At 38.3% G+C, this 24,374-nt stretch overlaps 1 protein-coding gene across 3 annotated transcripts in view; it reads left to right on the top strand.

Moving 5' to 3' along the window:
- Positions 1-24,374, top strand: part of LOC124118346 (protein O-mannosyl-transferase TMTC2-like) — a 475,717-nt gene that overhangs the window by 380,918 nt on the left and 70,425 nt on the right. For all 3 annotated transcript variants that reach the window (XM_048383557.1, XM_046480439.2, XM_046480438.2), the window contains one exon: positions 10,722-10,803. In XM_048383557.1, the coding sequence (XP_048239514.1) occupies positions 10,722-10,803 (82 nt within the window). The remainder of the gene's footprint in view (positions 1-10,721; positions 10,804-24,374) is intronic.

The following is a 24,374-nucleotide window of genomic DNA, read 5'->3' as shown; positions in this document are numbered from 1 at the left end:
CTCTGTTTGGCCAATCTTCCTAAATAAGCTTCTGTTGACCCAGCAATAGAACGGGTACCCAGTAGAATGAGATTGTAATGTGACTGTTAACCTTCTAGTACCTGACAAGGCAGCTTAGACTGTAGGGAGCTGGGAATGACAATCAAGTTCACTCTGATCCATTGACCATGGTAATAATGTTAGCGCTTTGAGCGAGCACTGAGTGTATGGAGGCTAGTGCCATATAGTACACACATCATCATTATTATTTAATACCTGATGTCAAACCTGAATCCTGTTTTGAACCAGTTAACTGATCTACATTCTGTTCATCAAAATTAGTCTTAATCTTGGCATGCACACACTGCTTGAAATCTTCCAATAAAATCAGCTGACTCAATTGATCGAAATCTTTGCCAACATCCTTCCATGAACACCACCTATCAAACAAAGTCTCCTTTCCCTCGTAATATGGCTGGAATATTGCCAAAATACTGGTAATGCTTCATTGTAAATCTGGACTATGTTTGTTATTGATTTTATTCAAAACTTCATTCAATATTGAATACATAAATATTGGTGAACTGTTTCATGGGCATAAAATATGAACATGAGTTTTATAATAATGCATAATGTTTAAATTTGTGCAGTGACAACAAAAAAACAATTGAGTATGATCAAATGTTTATTATATACAAGACATGGCATAAGACTTGGGGGCTGACTCGGTGATGGAAAGGTAACTTACCCTGCGGGTAAGTAGTATAAAAAAGGCGGCCCTGCGGGTTGCATAAGTAAATTTGAAATATATATGAAAATGGTTTAGAACCCTGCGGGTAGATCTAAAAAGGTTATACCAGACGAGAAAATTTGTCCTGCGGGCAATGTAATTTAGAGACCCTGCAGGTCAGTAGAAAGGGTGATGCCCTGCGGGTTTGAGTGAATGAAAATACTTTGGGGGCCGCAAGCCATATATTGATAGTTTACAGAATGATTGACTTGCAAAGCCCAAAGCGAGGTAAAAACTGAGAGCCCCCAAAGTGATAAGAAAAGTATAAAATGAGTGATGTAAGGCGATAATGTTAAATATCATACATATGAGAATTAAAAACTGAATCCAATAAGTTATGTTATCCAGGTAATGTCACAGAACAAGATTGAACAGTATCAGGAAGCACTGATGAGTGTTAGTTGCACCAATAGGAATAACAGTTCAGTCAAGTGGGTTGAGGCATCAGAAGCACAGAATAATGTTAGTCACAACACACACATTGGTCAAGCCTTTAGTGAACGAAAGAGTCACTCATAGCATAATGCTCGTTGTGCTTTCCTTATGTCTCTTCTGGTGTTCTGATGTATCTGGTGAAACAGTTTGAATTCCACCTGCCCAATGTCTTAATCAAATGATCTTCCACACTGGCACTGGCAGCTGTAGTTGCTGCACCAATGCGGAACGAGTGTCCAGAATGAGCACTGGATTCTAAGCCTGGCCTGGTGAAAGCAATGTTCAGCCAGGACAAGAAGACAGACAGTTCTGGATATAGTTCTAGAGTTCGCTTCCACAAAGAGAGGATCACTGGGTCTTGCTCCGTTCAACTTCCTACCTTGAAGCCTTGTCATAAGGGTCATGTAAGGACACTCAGTCTTAGATGTAGCGAACAACGCTAGTTGCACACCCTTTCTGAAGGGATCTGTTTTGGAAGCTTTTAAGGTTAGGATGCAATTATGTTGTGTCTGTTCAAATTGCACATCGCTCACTGTTAGATGTACATCTGGATCAAACGACGAGGCACAAGTAAATTCTCCACAACAGAGAAATCCAAAATAGGCAGTTATGAACATACATTGCATAGCCAGATTATTGAAATATCCAAACACACCTGCTCGTAACTGAGCCACTAGTTTACATAAGACACTCAGTAATTGGCAAGCGCTTCTTTGTAGATGTTGATTGCATTTCCTTGTAACCTCTTAATAAAGTCTGTAGTCTGTGTACTGCTCGAGAAGATACATCGTCAAAAAGGGTCTTGATACCAGCTTCGAGGTACATGAACTTGATGCCGGCCAGGTAAGTTTTCACTGTGTCGTGTTTCAGTTTTAGCACTCTGAAACAATGGGCCATGAAATATTGTTGATAAGTCTCACTTATCGGTGGGAGTGTGGACTGGAGTAACAGGTTGCTGACTAGGCTGAATTTCAACAGAAAATTTACATAGCACTGGAAGCCTGTAGAGTATGCAGATTTAGTACCCTGACTGATAGCTGCTGCCACAGGGTACTGAGGTAACTGTTCAAGTCCACATGATGTCTGAACTGGGTGGGCACTGTTGTGGAAGTACATCTGCCTGCTGCACCAGTCTGCGGAATTTCTCCATCTGGAACCGAGAAAGAGAATCAGCAATTTTGTTGTGTATTCCAGGCACATGTTGAGCTGACACAACAAAATTATTTCAAGCTGCCGTCCAAGTCAGTGTTCTCATCAAAGCCATAATCTTCCTGCATTTTGATCAACCTTTCTAAATAATAAACACACTGGTTTGGTTGTCACAATGCCACAAATGTGCCCAAAGTTTAGCAGCAACCACGATAGGATACAGCTGCATGAATGCCATGGAAGGTTCGTGCTCCAGGAATTTTGTAACATCTGATGGCCATTTCTCTGCAAACCAGGCCCCATTGAAGTATCCACCATGGCCAACTGTTGTAGCTGATCGGCATCCAAAGGCAAGTCTGGTATAGAAATAATACTCATCAAGCCACTTGAATCCAAAATATGGCCAACAGGTAGGGTTCAAAGGAATTTGCTTGAAGGCGTCTATGATGTCTGCTTTATACATTTCGGCCCCCTGCCCTAGGATTTTAATAATGCGAATTGCATGGTCAGAAGTCACATATTGGAGAGAGCATGTCTCTTTATCGATAGGTTCATTGATACTAGGGACTCGCTGTCATGAGGTGCTGATAGGTCCAGAATATGTCTCTTCTTTTTTTAATATTTCCCTTCAGCGACACCTAGAGGACAGACTCTATACACGCTGTATGGTGGTGTCCCGAAGGGTCCAGCCACATAACTCCTTGTGACTTCTGTTTCCACTGCTTTAGTGACGACATCTGGGGCCTTGCTTGCCGACAGGTTGTTTCTACATTCAACAGTGTCTTGGGGAAAATAATTTAGCATGGGGGAAAAACCATCCTCTAAGCCGTGAATCAGAAAATTTACAAAGTTCCTGTCTGGATGGGAAGAAAGTTCAAGTTGCATGTTTGTAACATTGATTGGTGGTAATGGATATTGGGAAGTCACTGGGGCTGGTTGTCAGTTCTTGTCTTTCTTGCTACTGCCGTGGCCGTGGCATTTGGATTGTCCATGTGAAGTGACTTGACACTTTGTACAAACATGTAAGAATGGGCAGTTGTGTAGAGTACACCCAAAGTCATTAAAATTGTTACATACTTTTCATCCCTGATTCATAACACGTGGACGGCCCCTTGAGTCTGTCTGATGATTGTTGATTGATCTGTTGTTGTTATGAGTCCAAGGTCTTATAGGTGGTAGTCTGTTGGGGTCTGCCACATTGGGACTCTGCAGTGGATAAAGCTATGGCAAACATTACAAGCACGAGATCGGAGGCCAGATGAAACTCTTGTCCATAGTCTCTGATCGGATATGTCCCACCTAATGCCAGTGCCTTCCTTAGAAAAGGCTGCCACTCTTGGCGCGAACAATCTGTGGTAATCATAGTGGGCTGTCCTACCATACTGAATGGCCAAATCAATCACTGTCTGTTCATGGCCGTCCATTTGACGTCGTTTCTCTGCATTGCCAGCACAGTATATGTCCTTGTATATGCCAAATGCCTTGATGAATTCTCCAAGTGTTAATGAGCAATTAATCCTTGGTTCATCACGTAAGTTGAAAGTCTGTCCATCAAAATCTGACACTCTGTCTAAATTTTCCTGATTTGGCAGAAGAAGCAAGGCTAAATTGACATATTTACCTTGTTGTATTTTCCATTTTAGAGTGGAGGAAATGGTGTGTATGTGTGGCAGTGAATCCAAGGGTACATCCCTGTTTAGCTGTCTGGGAACATCACTACTTGCTCCTGTGGCTTTCTGTTATCGAATATCAGCTGCTGTCAAATATGGAGGGTTTCTGTTTACATTCCTGTGAGAGGAAGCTGGACAAGACACTTCGCCATGATCGTTGCCATTGTTGTTTTCATTCAGGTCAGAGGTTGTACCCAGGTTAACCCTTCGTGTTGATTGAGATCTGGCTTTAGATCGTTGTCTGTCAGCCATTGTTACGATAACAACAAACTGTTGTACCGCATATAACACGACAGGATGGCAAAGGATTGTTGTAGATTTTCCTTGAATGATCGTGATTCGTAATGACAGCTGAGAGAACAATGGAAACAAGCTTAACGACATTGAGGCTCTTGTTGTTAATATAGATAAACAAATTGACGTCACATCCGTAGTACTGAGCATGCTCTGTAGAAAAAATATTGCATTCTGGGATAGAAAATAGTAACTTCATACAGATAAGAAATGTGATCGTTCATGGACGGTTCTGAATGATAAATGACAACTGGAAATAAAGGGAAAAACCTAAAGTAGGTGACAAATATATACATCTGTTGTGTAGACATCAATGTTAATAATAGGTGAAAGGCTATGTTGATCACTGCACAAACAAAAATATAAAATTAACATTCTAAATTAACTTAGAAACTGGTAGTTTCAGAGCACCTTTAGAATACAGTACCACAACATCTCGTGAGGACAATGTCTGTCGTAGGTCTCATGTCTCAAAGACATGCAACCAGTTTTAGTGAGAATCCGTTGGACGCGAACTCGCGTCCTTCGGATTGTTAGCCCAACAGCTAACCGACTGAGCTACATCCACACTGTGAAACAAAATGCAAATTTACCTAGTCATGCCTACGACGTTACGGAACTGAACGAAAAGGGTGGAATAGGTGACGGACACTGACGAAGGTTACGGGTAGGCGTGTTGTCTCGTGACTTTAGGCTACGGACACTTATGAATGATCCCGATGCCATTTGGCACACTAGTCCCATTCCGTAATCTACAAGATACCGAGTGGCGAGAAATGATTCAATATGGCGCGAACTGTAAACGGCTCCCGGCGTCGAGACGTCGAACTCTCGAGTACGCATGAATGACATGGTATTTAATAATTTGTCAGGTGGATTTCGTGACAGAAACGTTTGGTAGGGACCACTGTAAGGATGATGTGGATAATAGTAAGGAACGAGGGAGGCATGAGCATGGCTAGTTATGACACAACGGTGAGTTCGCTTTTGAATCAGTACTGAAAAAATGTAGCGGGTGTAAGTGGCTTGTGTGAATGTTCCAGGACAGCTTCCAGTAGCCAAAGTATTCGACATAAAACCATTTCATCCTTTTTACTCAACGTTTTTGTGTGAAGAATATTAGGAGCTTCTATAGAATTTATAATAGCCACTAAACGGGTAAATCTACCTAACCCTAATGATTGTAAAGGGGATCCAAGGGCTAAGGATAGGATTTGGATAATCTAATAGCCACTAAACGGGTACCTAACCCTAATGATCAAAAAGGGATGATTGATCTAAAGGGGATCCAAGGGCTGAGGGTAGAGTTTGGGGTAACCTACCCTAACACTGGCGACATTTGGATGTGTTCAACGCCAATATAATATCCCTACAAACTCTATTCTTGTGCATAATAATGAAAATTAAGAAACGGAAAAAATAATATATGTATATTAGTTCCCATATATGACCATTTTAGCAACATGAATTACGAGAAAAACAAAATAAAAAATAAAAAATAAATAAAAGTGCTTTCGTAAACTAGCGCTTGCTATAAAATGCGCCGCCTCAGACTTTATCTAGTAAATAAATATTCAAAACTCTCAACATCGCTGGGCTTATTCAAAGACCTTGCGTGTATAGATGATAGATCACTGGGGGGAGCTTATTTAGGCACACTCGATGACCCCTGATGTCACAGGGCATTGTTTTCCAGTGTGACTTGCAACAAAATACTACAAATTACATCATAGGGCATTGTCACGTGTTTGAAAAGTTTGTGGTACTGTATTCTAAAGGCAGGCCGTAGTTTCATACATTATAGATATACATTGATAAATAAAGTATTGAAATAAAATAGCATTGCAATGTTCTAAATATTAATTATACCCCTGACAAAATGTCAGGGGTATATAGTTATACCAAGGTTCCGTCCGTCTGTCCGTCCGTCCGTCCGTCCAAAAACTTTGTCCGCGCGATTTCTCTTAAACTATTCAGGGGATTCATCTCAAACTTAGTACATATAATCTGTGTCATATGGAGGGGTGCAGTCAAAAGAACAAAAAAATTGTTATTAGTTTTCCATTTTTTTATGAATTTTTCAAACCCTAACGTCCATCCAAAAACTTTGTCCGCGCGATTTCTCTTAAACTATTCAGGGGATTCATCTCAAACTTAGTACATATAATCTGTGTCATATGGAGGGGTGCAGTCAAAAGAACAAAAAATTTTTTATTAGTTTTCCATTTTTTTATGAATTTTTCAAACCCTAACGTCCATCCAAAAACTTTGTCCGCGCAATTTCTCTTAAACTATTCAGGGGATTCATCTCAAACTTAGTACATATAATCTGTGTCATATGAAGGGGTGCAGTCAAAAGAAAAAAATGTTTTTATTAATTTTCCATTTTTTTATGAATTTTTCAAACCCTAACGTCCGTCCAAAAACTTTGTCCGCGCAATTTCTCTTAAACTATTCAGGGGATTCATCTCAAACTTAGTACATATAATCTGTGTCATATGGAGGGGTGCAGTCAAAAGAAAAAAATTGTTTTTATTAATTTTCCATTTTTTAATGAATTTTTCAAACCCTAACCAGGGTCTCCCCTGACGCAGAATTCTTGAGTATATGACTCTCAATTAAGGAAAAATACGTCCAGAAATAAAAGAATGCCTCATGACTGACGCAATTTAAAAATATCTATGTTGTTGTTTACCAGCTTTGGAATGAAAATATGACAACTACTAACCTGAACTTAATTTATAAACATTTTCCGAAGACAATTTATGCAAACGTCTAAAAATTTACGTCTAGTTTTTAATTAATCGTCGTTTTTAGAAGTAACATAACTTCGCATAACACCACTGCCACGGGCTAATTTGCATGGGCTAGCCTGTCACATGACCAGACTTTTTTCTCGTTTTAAAACAAACGCTAAAATCAGAACAGCCGGGGGCTTTAAATATTGTTTTGCATAATTATATAGATGTGCTACTAAAACTGTGCGACTGAGGTACAGGACAAAATATATTTATTCATCAAAGTGAACGTAACTCTCACACTCCGTGTGGCTTCGATGTCAGCACTTGATGTAAACAAAGGAAAACTCCGCGGAAGTTTTTCACGTTTCGGCATATTTTCTCACTAAAAGTTAACCATGACATATGTTTATCTAGATGTGTAGACTCATAAAAAATGAAACAGAAGAAAATATTATCATTGTTGCGGTGAATAATGTGATTTGGTGCGGTCACGGTATGTGGTTAAGCGGAACCTATGGAACGGGGTAAATGGAAGTTGTAAGTATCGGAGGGACACATGTTTTTGCCGAAATTTAGGTAAACATTATTGAATGAAATTTTAATAAAATTAATAAAATAGATGACAAACATAAGGTCAGATATACAGAGAACACATTTTTATTACCAGATAGTGTAACAACAGGATTAACTTGCATAATTCAATTCGGATTTGTTATGCTATTTCCGATGACGGATCATGACAGCCTGAAATGAGACTGAAGAAAAGTCTGTGTGTGAGAGATATTTTTTTCAGGATTTAATTGCCCATAATTAGGGGTGCGTATTATACACGAGTGTGTATTATACATGCATAAATATGGTATATGCGAAATGTAAAGCTTTGGGCGTGTTTGTTGTTGCTAATAAACTGTATTCAACCAGAAAATATTACGAGTGTTCACAATTCTTCAGTTCAACTTCACTGTTGATAGATAATACAAGATAACTAGATAAAAGATGTAAATGAGTTAGTGGTATTAAATTATAATCTGACATGAAATGTATTTTAATATCCATCCATGATTAAAAATTATGTCTCACAGTTGAGACTGATGTTATTTATTCATCCTGTATTAGTGTCACTGTAAATTGTTTCATGAGCTGTGAAGTAATTGTGAAAAAATAAAACCAACAAACTTTGTATTTCATTCATATATCCTTTATTTCTCTGTAGTACAATCAGCTGAGAACATTAATTAGCTCTTGTTAACTTAAACTAAAGACATATAATATTTAAAAGATACTTAATATTTAAAAGATAAGTACTTTAAGTGTAACATTAATAGTGAACACTCTAAATTTCATTAATCATACAATAAAACATTTGACTCTCAAAAAATATTTTTGACTCCCAAAAATTCATAGGCTGAGTTAAGGTGAGTCTCAAATATTGGAGTCAAGGGGGAACCCTGCCTAACCCTATCCTAGCTATTGAATTTGTAACTACTGACACACTAGGCAGGGGTATTAGTGAGCCACGCTCACTTTTGCACTTGTTCATAAATACATTGCCACATGAACCAAAACATTCAATAGTTATCTGTATTGAAACAATGTTTAATCTAAATGCCATGTAAGCAATGACTTAATTTGTGGTGTCTAAGTATCAATGTAAACAAACCTGAAACCCTATAATCCAACCAAAAAAACCCACCAATATCCTAAAATAACCTTGTCGACACCACTTAATTACCTCTGTATTCAGGTATTCAGTGAGTCTAGACAGCACCCTACTTACAAGGGGCTAACCACCTAAAACAATAGCTGTCACCTACCACCTAGTTTAGTGTCAATATGGTAATCTGATGATCATCAATCTGATGATTGGCTTTTCATCGCAGTGAAAAGTATGGTATGTTAGTGCAGCTATAAACAGAAGTGGCCTCGCCTCTATCGATTCACCACCAGTTGCACAGCGTGTGCACGTTTTGTGGGTCATCCAGTATTTATCTTTTGTCGGGACAGGTATGAACACAATTTATTATGTCTTTTTTTGCTAAATGGGATTTTCAGATTCAGTGGACATAAAAAGTCTTAACTGAGATTAATTTTTTTCTGCTTTTTATGGTCAGTGTTCCATAAACAAATTAATGAAATAAAATATGCCTTGGTGTAGATCTGTGGTTATTTTCATGGCAGTCCTGATGTTGATTGATCTATAATGCAATCTGTTGTTGATTGAAGAGTTCAGTTTTGTGTATATTCTCTTCTGCAAGTGGCCTGTAAACAATCAGCAATGTCTTTGCGTTCGTGTAAAACATCAACATTCATTGTAGGCCTGTATAAGGCCATCCCCCCTCCACACAACTGAATTTATTTTTTTTCAAAATGTGTGCACGCTACACACAAGAAAATACAGTACTCCTATTTTAAAGTCTCTATTGGTCTCCCAGGGAAGAGTTCACTGACATTAATATTTTGTAAACTCAGACTCATGGAGACAAAAGGTGATGCTCTTCCTCTTATGTAGGGAGATAACACAATCATATCTGATATCATGTGTAGCAAGTGTGGCAAGTCTGGAGAGAATCATAATGGGAATGACACTAAAGCTACAGTTCCAGTTTCTGCTCTGTCAGAGTTTGGTGCAAAATATTTTTTCAATACCTACCGACCATGTTTTCACAGAAGACCCAAACAATTGAAAGTGTTTTTTTCTTTTTTTTTGACCACTGACTTCATGTTTGGGGTTTTATGCTCTTTTGAACACTCTTACAGTTTTGTCAAGACCTAAGGTATTTAAAAAATAATTATGTAAGACATATACTAAATTCCAAAAGAAACGCTCTTTTGATTTTGTAACTTCCAATCTCATTGATATCCAATAAAAGTGAACAACTTTCACAACAAAAGACACACATAGCTAAGTTTTTAGCATGTCTGGAAATGTTCCATGCATTCGTTTTAGATTTGAAACAGAAAAGAAACTGTTCATATCCATGAGACAAATTTGTTAGAATGTGTCTTTCTGAGGACGTGCTAAGAGCAACATGCACACTTGTAATGTGAAACATGGATTGATTGGTGTGGAAGGCGCACATGAAAGTTTTGTAGAGACATGGTTATCATCCTTTCTCACTTGCACCAACACCACCTACCAGCATCAACTACTGCTGCCAGACAGACAATTACAACCCACCACAGACCTGTGTCAGGAAACTCAGTGCATCAGTTGTCATTGGCTAATCTCAGGTGGCGACATCCAAACTTTTGGATGTGCGTTGTTTTTGTTTTTATTGAGTATATTATAATCCATAAAAGTACACTAACAAGTATCATTCGATAGATGCCGAAATACAAATTTATAGATGTGCCCACAACATTAACTAGTATGCAAATTCAAAGCAATCTATGATATTCATTTTATATTTGAATCCTCTAACAAAACTACCTTTTGTGTGAGCAGCTGCGTCAATAGTACCTTATGAGGGAAAACAATGTTTCTTCACTGAGTATTGATGTATAAGATTTTGTAGCGGAAAATTTGCATTTATACATAATACAGTGTATTTTTATATAATCGAAAAAATAATTATGTGGAACATATCTGTGCAGTTTGATTGTTTCAAGCTGTATTAAATTTTTTCACTCAGATGGTAACATTGTGTGTGATAACTGTTATAGAAACAATATGAAGAAGCTGAGAAATGGTTCAAGAAGGCATCTGCCATTGATTCCAAGGATGCCAGTATAGATCACCACTATGGTAAGTAGCGGACCTGCTCCAACAGTCACACATCTTTGTACTCACTCATTCTTCCAATAGTAATCATCACTTCAATATCTCAAAGTCAGGTCAGGCTACTCGTGAACAAAAGAATACCTAAAGATACTGTCATGATCCATAGCCAATTCTAGTCAGGCAATCTCAGTTACAATGGCCTAGTTTGAAGCACAGTGGAGTTAACGCCTCTTTTCTTTCTGTGTGTGTATAACCTCTCTGTCGTCTTTCATGTCATAGTGAAAACTTAATTTCCCTCATTTATGTTAAATTTATTTTTGTATTGAATATGTAACATTATACACAGAGTAGTATAGGTAATGATGGTTCTGGCTCACTTCCACTGGAGTCAGATTTATATACCTATACTGCTACTACAGATGGAATTTTTTATGTCAAAATGATGATGCAATTCAAAGATCCTCATGACATTAAACTAAATTGTAATGAAAATATTCTCTATTATTTTTACTCATACGTATACCATTATTTTTAACATAGTGATATTCAACATTTTTACTAAGTTCTTCGTTCATTTTACTAGGAGACCAGACTATATACTCTTCTTGGTAATTGGAAAGAAACAATTGATGACCGTATTTGGTTGGTTTGACATCACTAATATAATATATACCCTGTGGTAATTCTCTCCATTTGATAATTTTGTCCCCTAGCATAAATGCTTCGATAGCTTTTTCGAGTTCTTCCTTTCTTGGTTTGTAATTCTCCATTATTATATATTTATGTAAGCATTCGTTTAAATGTGATCCAACGATAGGAAGCAATCTATTTTTAATCTCCAACCAGTTCTTTGGTTTTGGCACGGAATAATTGACGCGCTTGTTGTGACCCCTGTTCTATGAACTTTTTTTTCTCGTCTTCGCTAATACCACTGGTCTTACGAGAATTTGATCGAATCTCCTGCTTCATTATGTTGTATTTGGTGAGTTCTGACAGCACTAAACGAAACTCCTCCTCGGATATCTTACAATCAGCCATTGCTGTTGAAATATGCATATGGTCCTCAATGCTGTTCAACTTTGCTTCGGCGAGTATCCGAATATTATCATGTTTTAATGCTTTCTTTTGCAACTTACGAGAAATAAATTTTATTGCTACTCCTGCCAGTCCTGAGACTCCGGCAGCTATTTCCATGCCAAGTACGATAGGCGCCGCGATAGGTGATAATAAACCAACACCGGCTACACCGAGTCCCATACTAGCTGTTACAAGCGCGGTGTCAACTCGGTCGAGAGCATTCACGGCTCTGCGATACTTTTTATACAATCCAAGTCTCAACTCCCTCTCCTTTTCTATTCAATGTTTTATTTCGCTTATTTGATGTAATCGAAATCCATCAACAGTATCCATCTTTTTATCGACCGCAGGATATAAATCCATAATGTATATTATTATATCATATAATAGTCTTTAATTGGTCTTGCTTCAATGTTTTGAGAGTATACATCAGCCTTATTAAATGTATATTATACGGCATAAATATCTTAGTAAGGGAAATGCTATCACTTTAATTAACTTGGACCCCCTCAAGGGTTGCAACGGATGATGCTCCTACATAAATAATACTACAACGTCGACGCTTGAGCCATTAAATCGATAGACCTGGTAATATCTTGAAGGCCTCTTCTGGTATATCTCCAAACAAGACTTCAATAATAAGCGTAGAAGGATTATGTATTGCACTCAAGTTCTGGTTTATATCATTGAATTCAGTAACCAAATTTAAACTAACATTTTTTAATGCTGGACGACTCAATAACACATGACCTGGGTTTTCTGGCAGGGGAGCGACTAACACACTTTTTCGTTTTGAGGGGATATAAGCCCTGAGTACGATCCCACTATTCATTATCTTAGTTAATTGATGTCCCTTACCCATCATCACATATGGTGGGGTAATGACAATATTCAATAGCCACTCGATTTTTTCTTCGATCATAGTCCATTTATTATCATTGTTGCGAGTAAGATTGTATGAAGTGTGTTCATTGAGTCTACTAACGTCAACATCGCTTAAATCTCCTAGATTACCTGGGAATGCAACTTCTTTCCCTTTGTATACATTATCTTGTAAGTATAAAGCGTATAACTTGCCATCAGTACCAGGTTTACCTAATCCTTCTGTGTCTCTGAGATAGGAAAGCGCAATTGTATTACATTGTCTGAGTGTTCCAGGGCCTGATGAATCAGCCATTATTTATAATATGGAGTATTACACTCAAGTATCCTATATGTACAGGTTGATGTTTTACATCTAATACAGAAATTTTGAGGTCTGAAATAATACCCCGCTTTAATTTTTTATATTGTAATGATGAGAAAGATTCCGTTCTACCGCTATTATATTTTTCTTCTTTGACTGGAATAGCTCTCAGCATAGTTGAAGGACTTTGGAGTTGAATATTATCCGTCGTACTTATCTGATCAAGATGGATGCACAACTCTTTATAGGGAACTAAATCGGGTAATGTAACTCCATACCGTGTTGCATGGGGCGGTATTGCTACATCTCCTTTACTATCAAATCCAAGTGTATCTGCTAAGTTCTCTTTAAGAATTACAAGCTTTTCTTCAGTGTTATAAATCAGCATCCCATTAGACTCATTTTGTGTGAGACTAAGTCCATTAGGCTTAAACATTTCATCATTGAGTGAGCATACACTGTAATACCCATCAGATATAAAGATGTGAATGAATTTAGTATTGTCACTATCAATTATAAATCTATCATTATATCTCGCAGCATTTATATTGGTCAACCGCGGGTAATACGTTACATCACATAGAGCGACTTCAAGTTGGCCATTCGAGTTATCGATAGTATGAAGCAGTTGAATAGACTGATCATTTGTTATTCCCCGGAGTGTAACATACATATTAAATATACAAAAATACTATATCATAACTTAAATATGAAATCAACTTACATTACTAATCAGTCGATTTTAGAAAGTGCCTCTGGTGCTAATTTTTTGGTTGAATTCCCTGATATCTTTGAAAAATATAGGGTCACGGCAACTAGTGATAAAATGGTGCACGATTGGTTTCACAATCCAATGCAATTTTGGCAGAACCAGTTAAACTTTGCCGTATGGTGTGCCACAACAGGATGTGCTGTATCTCTTAATGCCTCGGATTTGAACTAAATAAGTCTGTTTTATCAATTCACGTGTACTATCAGATTAGACGTATACTTAAAGAAATTAGTGCCCCATTACCGCAGGATCGAGCATGGAATTCTACAAATAATTCGTACAATAGGTTCGCGTATGAGCGTATTTGTCAGGAATTTAATATTTCTACGAGTAAAGATTGGCGTATTAAAGGACTTAACCATGGTCTAGGTGTTCCGTACAGCGGAAAAAGAACTGTTAAAGAAGAAAGCGGTGAATTAGTTAAAAAACTCATCAACCTTTCGATCCATTTAATCTTTTTGTAAGATTGCATAATCTTAATCATGGCTGGGAACTCTCTAGTAACGATTGAAGAGGAGATCTTATGAGTTTTAAGGGTGGTTTAGCTTATATTGTTACAAAATTTGTACAACTGAACGATACCGCAAACGCTTGGAATGAATTTCTTAATGATAAAACAGAAAATAATTTTACTAACCCAGGAGTTGAATCAATAAGTGATTAGTTATAATAATAAAATTGTTATTGCTTCTGATCAGCAAAAAACAGGTATAAATTCAGATATTAACACCAAATTAATAACGCAAACAAACACAGGCGAAATGGGAAAAGTAAAGCCACAGACACCACAACAACCATCTACTGACGCACAACCACAAGTGCCACCACATATTGCAGCTAAAAATCAACAACATATCGATGAAAAAACAGCGCTTATAGTAGGTGGAGTTGCGGCTGGTTTACTCATGATTTGGTTAAATAGTTCTTAATGGGATAAATAGTCTTTAGCGGATACATACAACAGCCCTGCAATTGCTACGATCAGTGCCTACAAGTTTTGACTAAGCCAAGTGGTGGTCTTACCATAAAAGAACATGCGTTATAACCTTAAAAGTGTCTAAGACTGATACCTTCCGACGAGGCGTTCACATTGCCTTATTCGCTACTGACACTATGACATGTCCCTACTCGGCCTTGTCAAAACTGTATTCCATTAGAACGCAGTGCAGGGCTGCATACCAGGATCCGCTGTTCGTCAGTCGGGACTATCTACCAATATCCAGGACTGTGTTTTTGTCATGGTTAGATAGGGTCCTCACGTTGACTGGCTACAACTCCACCGACTACTCCGGGCACTCATTCCGGATAGGAGCAGCTACCACGGCGGCCACCGTGCACATCGAGGATCACCTCATTAAGACTATGGGCAGGTGGACGTCGGACTGTTACGCCAAGTATATCAGAACGTCCGACTCCACCTTAGGGCAAGCCCACAAGGCTATGTGTCACCATCACTAAGTACCATATTCATGTTATTTACCTATATTAATTCTTTGGGGGCTCTCGGTTGCTAACCTCGTTTGGGCGTCATAAGCCACTCCATATTCAGAGCATGGAAGGCTTGTGGCCCCCAAAGAACTTACGCTATTTCGGTACTGTCCGGTCAGCACGACCAGTACTAGCTTAACTCTAGGGATCGTCCGGGTCATCGGACCCCAGGACCGGCATATCCCTCTCACAGCTACACAGTCCGGGTCCATAAGACCCCAGGACATTGTTATCTTACCCGGGTCTCCACGACCCCAGGGTGTCAACCCGGGTTACTTCGACCCCAGGGTCTCTTAGGCAACCGAGGCAGCCCCCATGTTGTGCCAAATGTTTATGTTAATATCTGTATATAATAAAACTTCCTGCTATGTAATACATTTCATGTTGTTTGTGGCACAAAACAGCGCTTATAGTAGGTGGAGTTGCGGCTGGTTTACTCATGATTTGGTTAAATAGTTCTTAATGGGATAAACAGTCTTTTGCGGATACATACAACAGCCCTGCAATTGCTACGATCAGTGCCTACAAGTTTTGACTAAGCCAAGTGGTGGTCTTAGCTAATAAATTCAAGAGCCAGGAAACAATACTCCCTATTATACCGGGAAGTGCAGACGCAGCTTTCCCAGCGAGCTTTCCCAGTGCTTCTCCTAATACTTTTAAATACTTTTTTATCCACTCTTTTACACCATTTTTATCACTAGGCGGTGTGCCACCTCCTGTACTGCCTGTACCACCGGTAAACGCGAGAGTCAAAGTCGATATAATAAATCCCAATACGGTTAAAATACTGGCAATGGTTATTCCCTGTTCTCTGAACAATGTTTTAATTTTATCGGCCAGTGTTGTATCATCGTTGAGGACTATATCGATAGTTTCTCGAATTCGACTGATTTGTGAACGAAGTGCCTTTCTATTACTGGAAGCAGCTTCGAGGCGTGCCGATCTTTCGTCTTCTAAGTTACGCAATCTTTCAGCAACGCGGCGTCTATTGAATCCTTCGCCCGCCTGTTCAAGTTTTGTTTTCTCATAAGCTATACGCTTGTCGAGTTCGGATACCTTGGCTATATTATTGATGAGTTCTCCCCGCATTGTTTGCATTGCCTTGTCAAGGCCTCGTTATTCCCTAATACTGAACTCCGAGGATGGTACACTGGCCGTGGAATTATCGTAGTAGGTATCCAAGATTTCTCCGAGTCCGTCCGAGGCCAGCTTCGAGCTTTCTTCTAAATTATCTATGTTACTGAGTTCAGTACGCACAGTCTGAAGAAGCTTAGTAGTCTTCGTGGAAAGTTTTTCTCGTGAGTAGTCTACAAAACCTAATTCATTACGAACAATATTGATGCCGTGTTTACTGGCTATCGTAGACAAGGCTAGGGGCTTACGAGTATCAGAATGCATAAGATCAATACCCGGAGAGCCACTCAGTTGCAATATTCCTTTACTATCTATCGTAAACTTTGAATAGTCACGACCAATTGGGCTAACATATTTTTTATCATCTTTTAAGGCATCGTAATAATCATTAACGGCTGGTTTTAAAAGTTCATCTTTAAGATTCATGCCACCAAAGCTGGTTTCATCAGTACCCTCTTCGATTGTACTAGTATCAGTTATGTTATCTAGATTAATATCATCCATTTTTATATTAAACATAAGGTTACATAATTTCAATATAACAATGTCTTTGCAATACAGACGCAAGTTAAACCCACAACATAGACTTCGTGATCCATTAGGGGTCCAAGCAATTCGTCAGTCTGTAACTATAACTAATAACCCGAGTACCATTGATCAGAATCAAACGCTTCTGGTTCGCTTTCCTAATCTCGGTATACACGATGTGTTAGTTCCGGGAACTGCACGACTATCATTTACAATTAGTTTGAATTCTGCCGACGTTAGCAGAGAGCTTGTTCAGAACATAGGTTGTGCGATTGTTAAGAAAATTAGCGGTAATGAAGTTTTGAGTATTGACGACAACGATGTATATTTCTGTTACATGGATCTCTGGAGAACGGCTAAAGAACGGGAAAACTTACAGTACCAAGGTATTTGTAATCAGAACACATTCAGACTGTATGTGGGTGCTGATAGTGGTGATAATACCGTCGTAGGAGATAAGGCCGTTGCTGATGCAGTAGGTAACCGATTCTATATTCCGCTAAACTTTGAATTACTAGATAGTCACACGCCCTTTTATCAAGCATCCCAAGGCAATAGGTTAGAATACAAACTCACTTTTAATGACTACAGCAAAGTAATCAAAGCTACTGAAGATCCTAGTAGCTATTCTATTGAAAATATCTCACTGGAGTATGATATGATAACAGATCCTGAATTAGCCAGACAAATTCGTTACCAGTATACCGGAAGTTTAGCCATTTTTTACGATCGCGTGCTTCGACACCGAAAGATCACTATGAACAAAAGAGATACGACATGGAATATCAATCTAAACGTTCCCGCTAGATCGCTGAAGGGTATTTTAATGTTGTTCGAGGACCCTTCTGAAGCATTTGCAAGAGATACGAGGCGTTTTACAATCCCAAGACTACAAAAGTAGAATTGAATATCGAAGGCGTGCCTTATCAACTATATAGTCAAGGCATGCGAGCATATCAACAGTGGGATGAGATTAAAAAACTCCCTTCTATAAAACAAAGCCCAGAAGTTAACGCGGTCGTGAAAGATCTGTCTCTTGGGGATGTATCCTTGGCTGAATTCCTTACCACGAAGTATGCGCTGTGGCTCGATATGCGAACAACGGACGATGACCAACTACACGGCAGTGGGTGGAGAATACAAAATGCCAGCGAGGGTGTTACTATACAGATAACGAAACAGCAGGAAGCGGCTGGTAAATTAAACATATATTTGTACGTGATTATGGACGCGCAACTTAATATACAGAATGGACGATTCGTGCAAGCGATCTATTAATAATCTTTTACCTAAAGAACCACACTGCGCTATCATCTGCGGGCAAACGGGTTGCGGAAAAACAGCTTTTATTCTAGATATTTTACAAAGTCATTATCGGGATGTTTTCGATCATATTATTATTCTGTGCCCGACTATAAGCGTTAATAAAACATACCTATCGAGAGATTGGGTAATGAATGATCCCGGGGTGTACAGAGTTGATCCGGGCGATCGTTTACAAGACTGTTTACGAGTATGTCACGAAAAATACAAAGGAGAATCAACCCTTTTCATAATAGACGACTGCAGTGTGAGTAAAGTACTCACCAAAAAGAAAGATATGCTTTCATATTTAGCATTCTCCGGAAGACATATGGAACATAGCATTTGGGTACTTACTCAAAAGTACAACTCTGTCCTGAAAGATCTCAGAGAGCAGACCAAATGGGTAGCCCTGTTTCATTGCAAAGACCGAGATTCATTTGAGGAATGTCTACGCGAAAATTATGTTAATCATACCAAGCCCGAACGAGATAAAGTCAGAAAACTGTTAGCTTCAACGAAGCATTGTAAACTCGTATTAAAAACCGATCAACCAGCTGCTTATGCAAATGCTTAGCAAAAATATAGCAACTGCTAAGCAAAATTATAGCAAAAATAAAGCAAATATAGCAACTTCTTAGCAAAAAATATAGCAACTGCTAAGCAAAAATATAGCAAAAATATAGCAAAAATAGCAAAAATAGCAAAAATACGATAAATTGAACATTAGCGGTTATTTTGTAATAATGTGGTTTGAAATCCTCATTCTTTCGCAACAGTTTATTGTTACGGGCTGTATTGGATATGCCATATTTAATTATGTTAGACTTAAATATCTCCTTAGGTATAACATTATGGAATGCGATGAACTTATTGAACAATTGCTCAAAGAACCAGATCAACATGCTGAAGTAGTTACAGATAAATCTTTAGATAAACATAGAGAAAGACTCGCGGCTTTGGTAGCCGGTGGAAAATGTTCCCAATATTTGGGAGAAAATTATACTATCTGTTACAACTATACACAGTCGTAGCTAGTACGTTTCTTCCTATCCTGGCAGAACACTGCCCGTATTTATGCAAATCTCTCGAGAAAGACCCATTCATTGAACATGCTATAAGCGCAGTAAGCTGTGAGTTTTATCATAGATACGGAATGTTCTCAGCGCCGGTGACCACTGCTAGGTAATGGCTAGGTATTGTCAATTTAAACATACGTGCCCACTTAATAATAATGGAGACTCAAGTGACACCACAACAGATTGTGGAGACACAACCACAACAAGTGAACGAGGAAATAACCCCGATTGCGCAATCACAACAAGTGAATGAGGAAATACCAGCGATTGCGAAATCACAAGCCAGAGTGACAAAGAATCCTTTGAAAATCGCCGCTGGTAAAAAGGGTGTGTTAGCGAGGAAGGCTAGAAAACTAATGTATAATTAAAAAATTGAACACTGGAGTCAGATTTATATACCTATACCGCAACTGCAGGTGGAATTTTTCATGTCAAAATGATGATGCGATTCAACGATCATCATGAGATCGTATTAAAAGAAACATCAATATTAATTAATATTGATTAAAATTTACTACAGCCCACGAGGATATTGGAAAGGTATCGGAGTAATACAAAAATTAGCCACTGCGGCTAAGTTATCTAAAGATGTGGCCAAGGATTGGTTAAAGAAACAAGCGATGTGGCAAATATACTTATCGGCACTGCGTTATATACCGAGGAAGAAGTTTGATATGTTTACAACAAATGAAGTTCATCAGGCTGACCTCTTGTTTCTCCCCCATGACAAGGTAAGACGCAAAACTAATGAATACGCTTTAACCGTAGTGGATGTGGCTAGTCGCTACAAGGAGGCCGAACCATTAACCTCGAAAGATTCAACAGAAGAAGTAGCTAATGCACTGAGCCGCATATATAAACGCGGACCACTAAAATGGCCCAAGTTATTTCAAGTAGATCCTGGTTGCAAGTTTATGGGATCAGTAACTAAACTGTTAACAAAGCACGATGTCGAAATCAGGCGTGGTGAAAAAGAGGCCCACCGTAGTCAAGCTATCGTTGAAAGATTTAACTTGACATTAGCGGAACGTTTGTTTGGCTATCAGTATGGGATCGAAATGAAATCGGAACGATTGAGATCAACCGAATGGGTAACATGATTATCAGCTGTTATAGCTGATTAATGAAGTAACGAGATTAATCGGGAAGAAACCATCCGATGCAATTAAAATGAAATCTGTGACTTCCGAATCTTCAGCACCGAGGAGAGGCAAAGAACAAAAACTTTCGGATAGAGTAAGCGTAAGATATTTATACCAGCCCGGTCAACTCGAAGGAGGCCTACGTCGCGCAACCGATCCGATTCGGTCTCTTAAGATATATAACATTAGTCGGTTGGTTATGAAAGAAGGAGAGTCTATTCTTTATTATCTTCAAGATGGACCGGGTAGGGCATTTGTAAGAGAAGAGTTGCTCATAGTTCCCAACGATACAGTATTACCACCATAACCATAAGCATAGGTAGTTACACCATCCTTATCAATCCATCTCTTTGTATCTAAGGGGGATAATGATGTCTTGTTCATTCTTAATCCATATATCCTGTGATTGACACTTCTTAAAGAGTTCATATTGTGTTTGAATGTTCTACCATTGAATAATGCTTCTTTATACTGTTCGTGTTTGACATGCTTTTTTACCACATACTTCTTAACGCACTTAGCTTTCCTATCTCCCCATTATCAGACTTCTTTATAGAATACATCTTAGGTCTTAATCCGACATACCCCGCTCTAGGGGTCCCAGCACATTCATCCTTCATCTCACCTAACACCTTTTTATTTACTACGCTGTGCAGTGGATTATCTTTTGGGTAAACAAAGAATCTGTGTCGGTACATAACGACTTGCACCTATTACCGTATTGCTTCTTAAGTTTGTTGTAATAAAAGTCATACATTAAGTGTTTTGACAAGTAAAGAATACTCATACCAACGTAAACCGGTCTGTTGAATTTTAAATTACTCTTCAGCATATGCAACGCGGCTAAGTCGTTATAAAATATCTTGCTTCTGTTATAAGCCGGACTGGCTATAAGTTTCCTGAGTCTTTCTTCCTCATTAGACCTGACTAATTTAACATCAACACGCTTCCTTAGATTCTCCATAGTTTTACCAAATACTGAGTTATTCATGAGCTTATATAGATTCTTTTCAAAATTGCTGGTAGCTATCTTTCTTAAATCTGTGTTCAACCTTATATAGGGCTTTGATCAAACTTTAGAACTCTGTGTATTTTCTTTAGTTTCATACCTAACGATAGATATAACTGGAGATTTCTGAAGTGAACAATATATTTTGTCTTATCCATCGAATTTGGTACGAGTTTTTCTACGTTAGCTAACCTAGTACATTGTATTACCCATCAAGGAGTGTTGATATTCCGACATCCAATCTTTATTCACCATTAATCTTTTAGGAGCTAGCGTATAACTGTTATGATCTTTATGTAACGAATTTGGATATTCCAAGTCAACTTCTAGTATGTACCCTTTATTCACATTGACCTCATGGATATCATTCACATCGATATCATCCACATCAACCCACTCAAACCCACCTGTGGGTAAAGGTTGACTCATAGCCCATCCGTACAAATTGTTGACGTCGAGATATAATATGTGCGTGTCGGGTTTACATGGATCATATCCTTCCACTAATTTATTATTAGCCTTAGAATACCTTTTCGCTACCATCGATATACCACCTCTTAATCCTTTCTCAACAAACAAGTGCATATCGTAATTGGTGAGTAGTTTTAGTTCTACACAGGTCTTCTTCAACAATGCATCCCACGATAGTCCGGGACTGGAATAGTACCATGCTGGGTCCAAGCCGTATTGTTTTAAACATGTCTTTCTAAATATCTCGAATATATGGGCGAGTAACAGTAACTCGGTTTTTAAGTACAGATCGTGATAATCACCTAAATTCTTACAACCTAATTTATCCCACACCGTCAGAGCGTGTTCATTATCGGCATCGGTTATTTTAGATTCTGTTAAGTTACTATAGAATGATTCAAGGGGTGGTAATATAGTTTCATCAAATCTTGACCAATCATCCATATATTCGTAAGGATATACACCTTTTCTCAGCACCAAATGCCGTGTTAACCGATCAGTATATTGATTTTTTATTGCAAAGTCATCGGGATTGTTCGCATTAGCTAAATTGTCTGGGGAAGATAACAGAAACTGTACGGAGTCTATGAATCTAAGTCCATTACTTTGCTTTATTCTGTCTTTCCCATCCTTGTCCGTATAATGTATAGTTTTAGTCAACGAGAATGATACGTATTTTTCCATATTGTTAGGAATGCACGTTAAGCCGCCGTCGGTCTTTGAGATAGCTTACATGATGAGATAAGAATCATGTCCTCTAAGGTTATTAAACACAACGGGGATGGGTATTGTTTGAGAATTCATTTTTTGTTTCAAGTTACACTCGTTATGCGCGGCTCCCCGATAATTACCCGTGACGTGGCAATGATCTCTTACGGATTCCCCATTCAGGGGTTTATTACAAACATGACAACCCGTTGACTTCTTATAGGCCCTCCAATCATCCTTTGTCATACACATGGGTTTCTTACGCGATAAATTTTCCCTGATTATTCTCTCTTCGTTTTGAAGATATTCTAGGAACTTTCCCGCTGCATCGGGACCTCTGTAAATCACGGGCGGGTTTGTTTTCCCATCATACCCTTACAACTATATATCCAAACCCACAAGGAATATGTTCTTGAGTTTTATACGTAAAACTATCTTGATTGCTTCGGACTGTATTTTCTATAGGTTTCATAAGTACTTCGAAGTCAGCGTAAATTACGTACGGTACTGGCATTTGATTACAATAATGTTCAAATTTTAAAAAAAAAATTCCCTCTTTAGGCATATCGATCCTGATAGCAGTCTGTCCAACACCTCTGCAGTCTTCTTTATGCGCTTCTAATAGATCTTGTCTGCTGTACCCATGTAGACATCTTTCACAGAAATATTTCTTTCCTGCATGTTTTGTTTGACCTCATAATAGCCTGTTTAAACTCTTTATCCACGTATAATGATATTTACCATCTTTTTCGATCAGAAATGAATTGATTCTGGGAATATGTTCTGGAGCTGAGCTTATCCTATGTACAACAATTCCTTTAGAAGAATGTCCGAAAACATTTATAGCTAAATTATTTTGCTTTTCCCCCTTATCAATTTGTGAGATTGGTGTAGGTTCGTCTGTACCATCAAGGTTTAGTCCATCGTTTTGGGGATAACTAGAAGACCTATACGGATTTTTGTCTACGGGGAACAATGCAGATATTATTCTGAAACAGTCATCGCCTTTGTTTTTTACATTAATTATGGCTTTTTATACTATTTAAATCATCTAACTCCTCGTTAATTTTGCTCCATACGATGGGCTTAACATCATTAACATCCATGTTGGAATTAATATCCATCTTCCAACCTCTTAGATATTTACCAACGCCGGCTGTGGGTACAAATTTTAACTCATTTTTATCAACAACATCGTCAACTGATCGATTATTATCTAGTAAAGCAATCAATTCAGCTTTTCTCATTCGAGAATAACCTCTCAGCCCACTGTTTTTGACTTGAGCTTTGAGTTCTCTAACAGTCTGGAGTTTGTTGTATTCCAAACCGAGTAAATCAATCAATTCAGCTTTTCTCATTCGAGAATATCCATGTAGACCACGTTGTTTTGCCAAAGCCTTCAACTCTCTGACAAAACCATTGTGATTTAATGGTATATACAAAATGAATCAAATGTCTAAATGGTTGTTTTTCATATATAAATATGTATTCTCCCAAACCAATTCCTCTCATTGATGTAATCTCTCTTCCTGGCGTAAATAATCTGCTTCCTGACCCTATCAGCACCGTGACTCTTACATAAACAGTAACTACATTTGACCCCAATCCCACATACAGAAGAAACACAATTTTTATAACCTGTCTGATATAATAAGAATGGGTCCAAAAGTAAACACCCACACATGGCTTCTGACATTGA

The sequence above is a fragment of the Haliotis rufescens genome, unplaced genomic scaffold (genome assembly GCF_023055435.1).
Source record: "Haliotis rufescens isolate VD_foot unplaced genomic scaffold, xgHalRufe1.0.p SCAF_5, whole genome shotgun sequence".
Taxonomy (NCBI): domain Eukaryota; kingdom Metazoa; phylum Mollusca; class Gastropoda; order Lepetellida; family Haliotidae; genus Haliotis; species Haliotis rufescens.
Note: the sequence above shows the minus strand (reverse complement) of the source record. Positions and strands in the feature narration are given on the sequence as shown.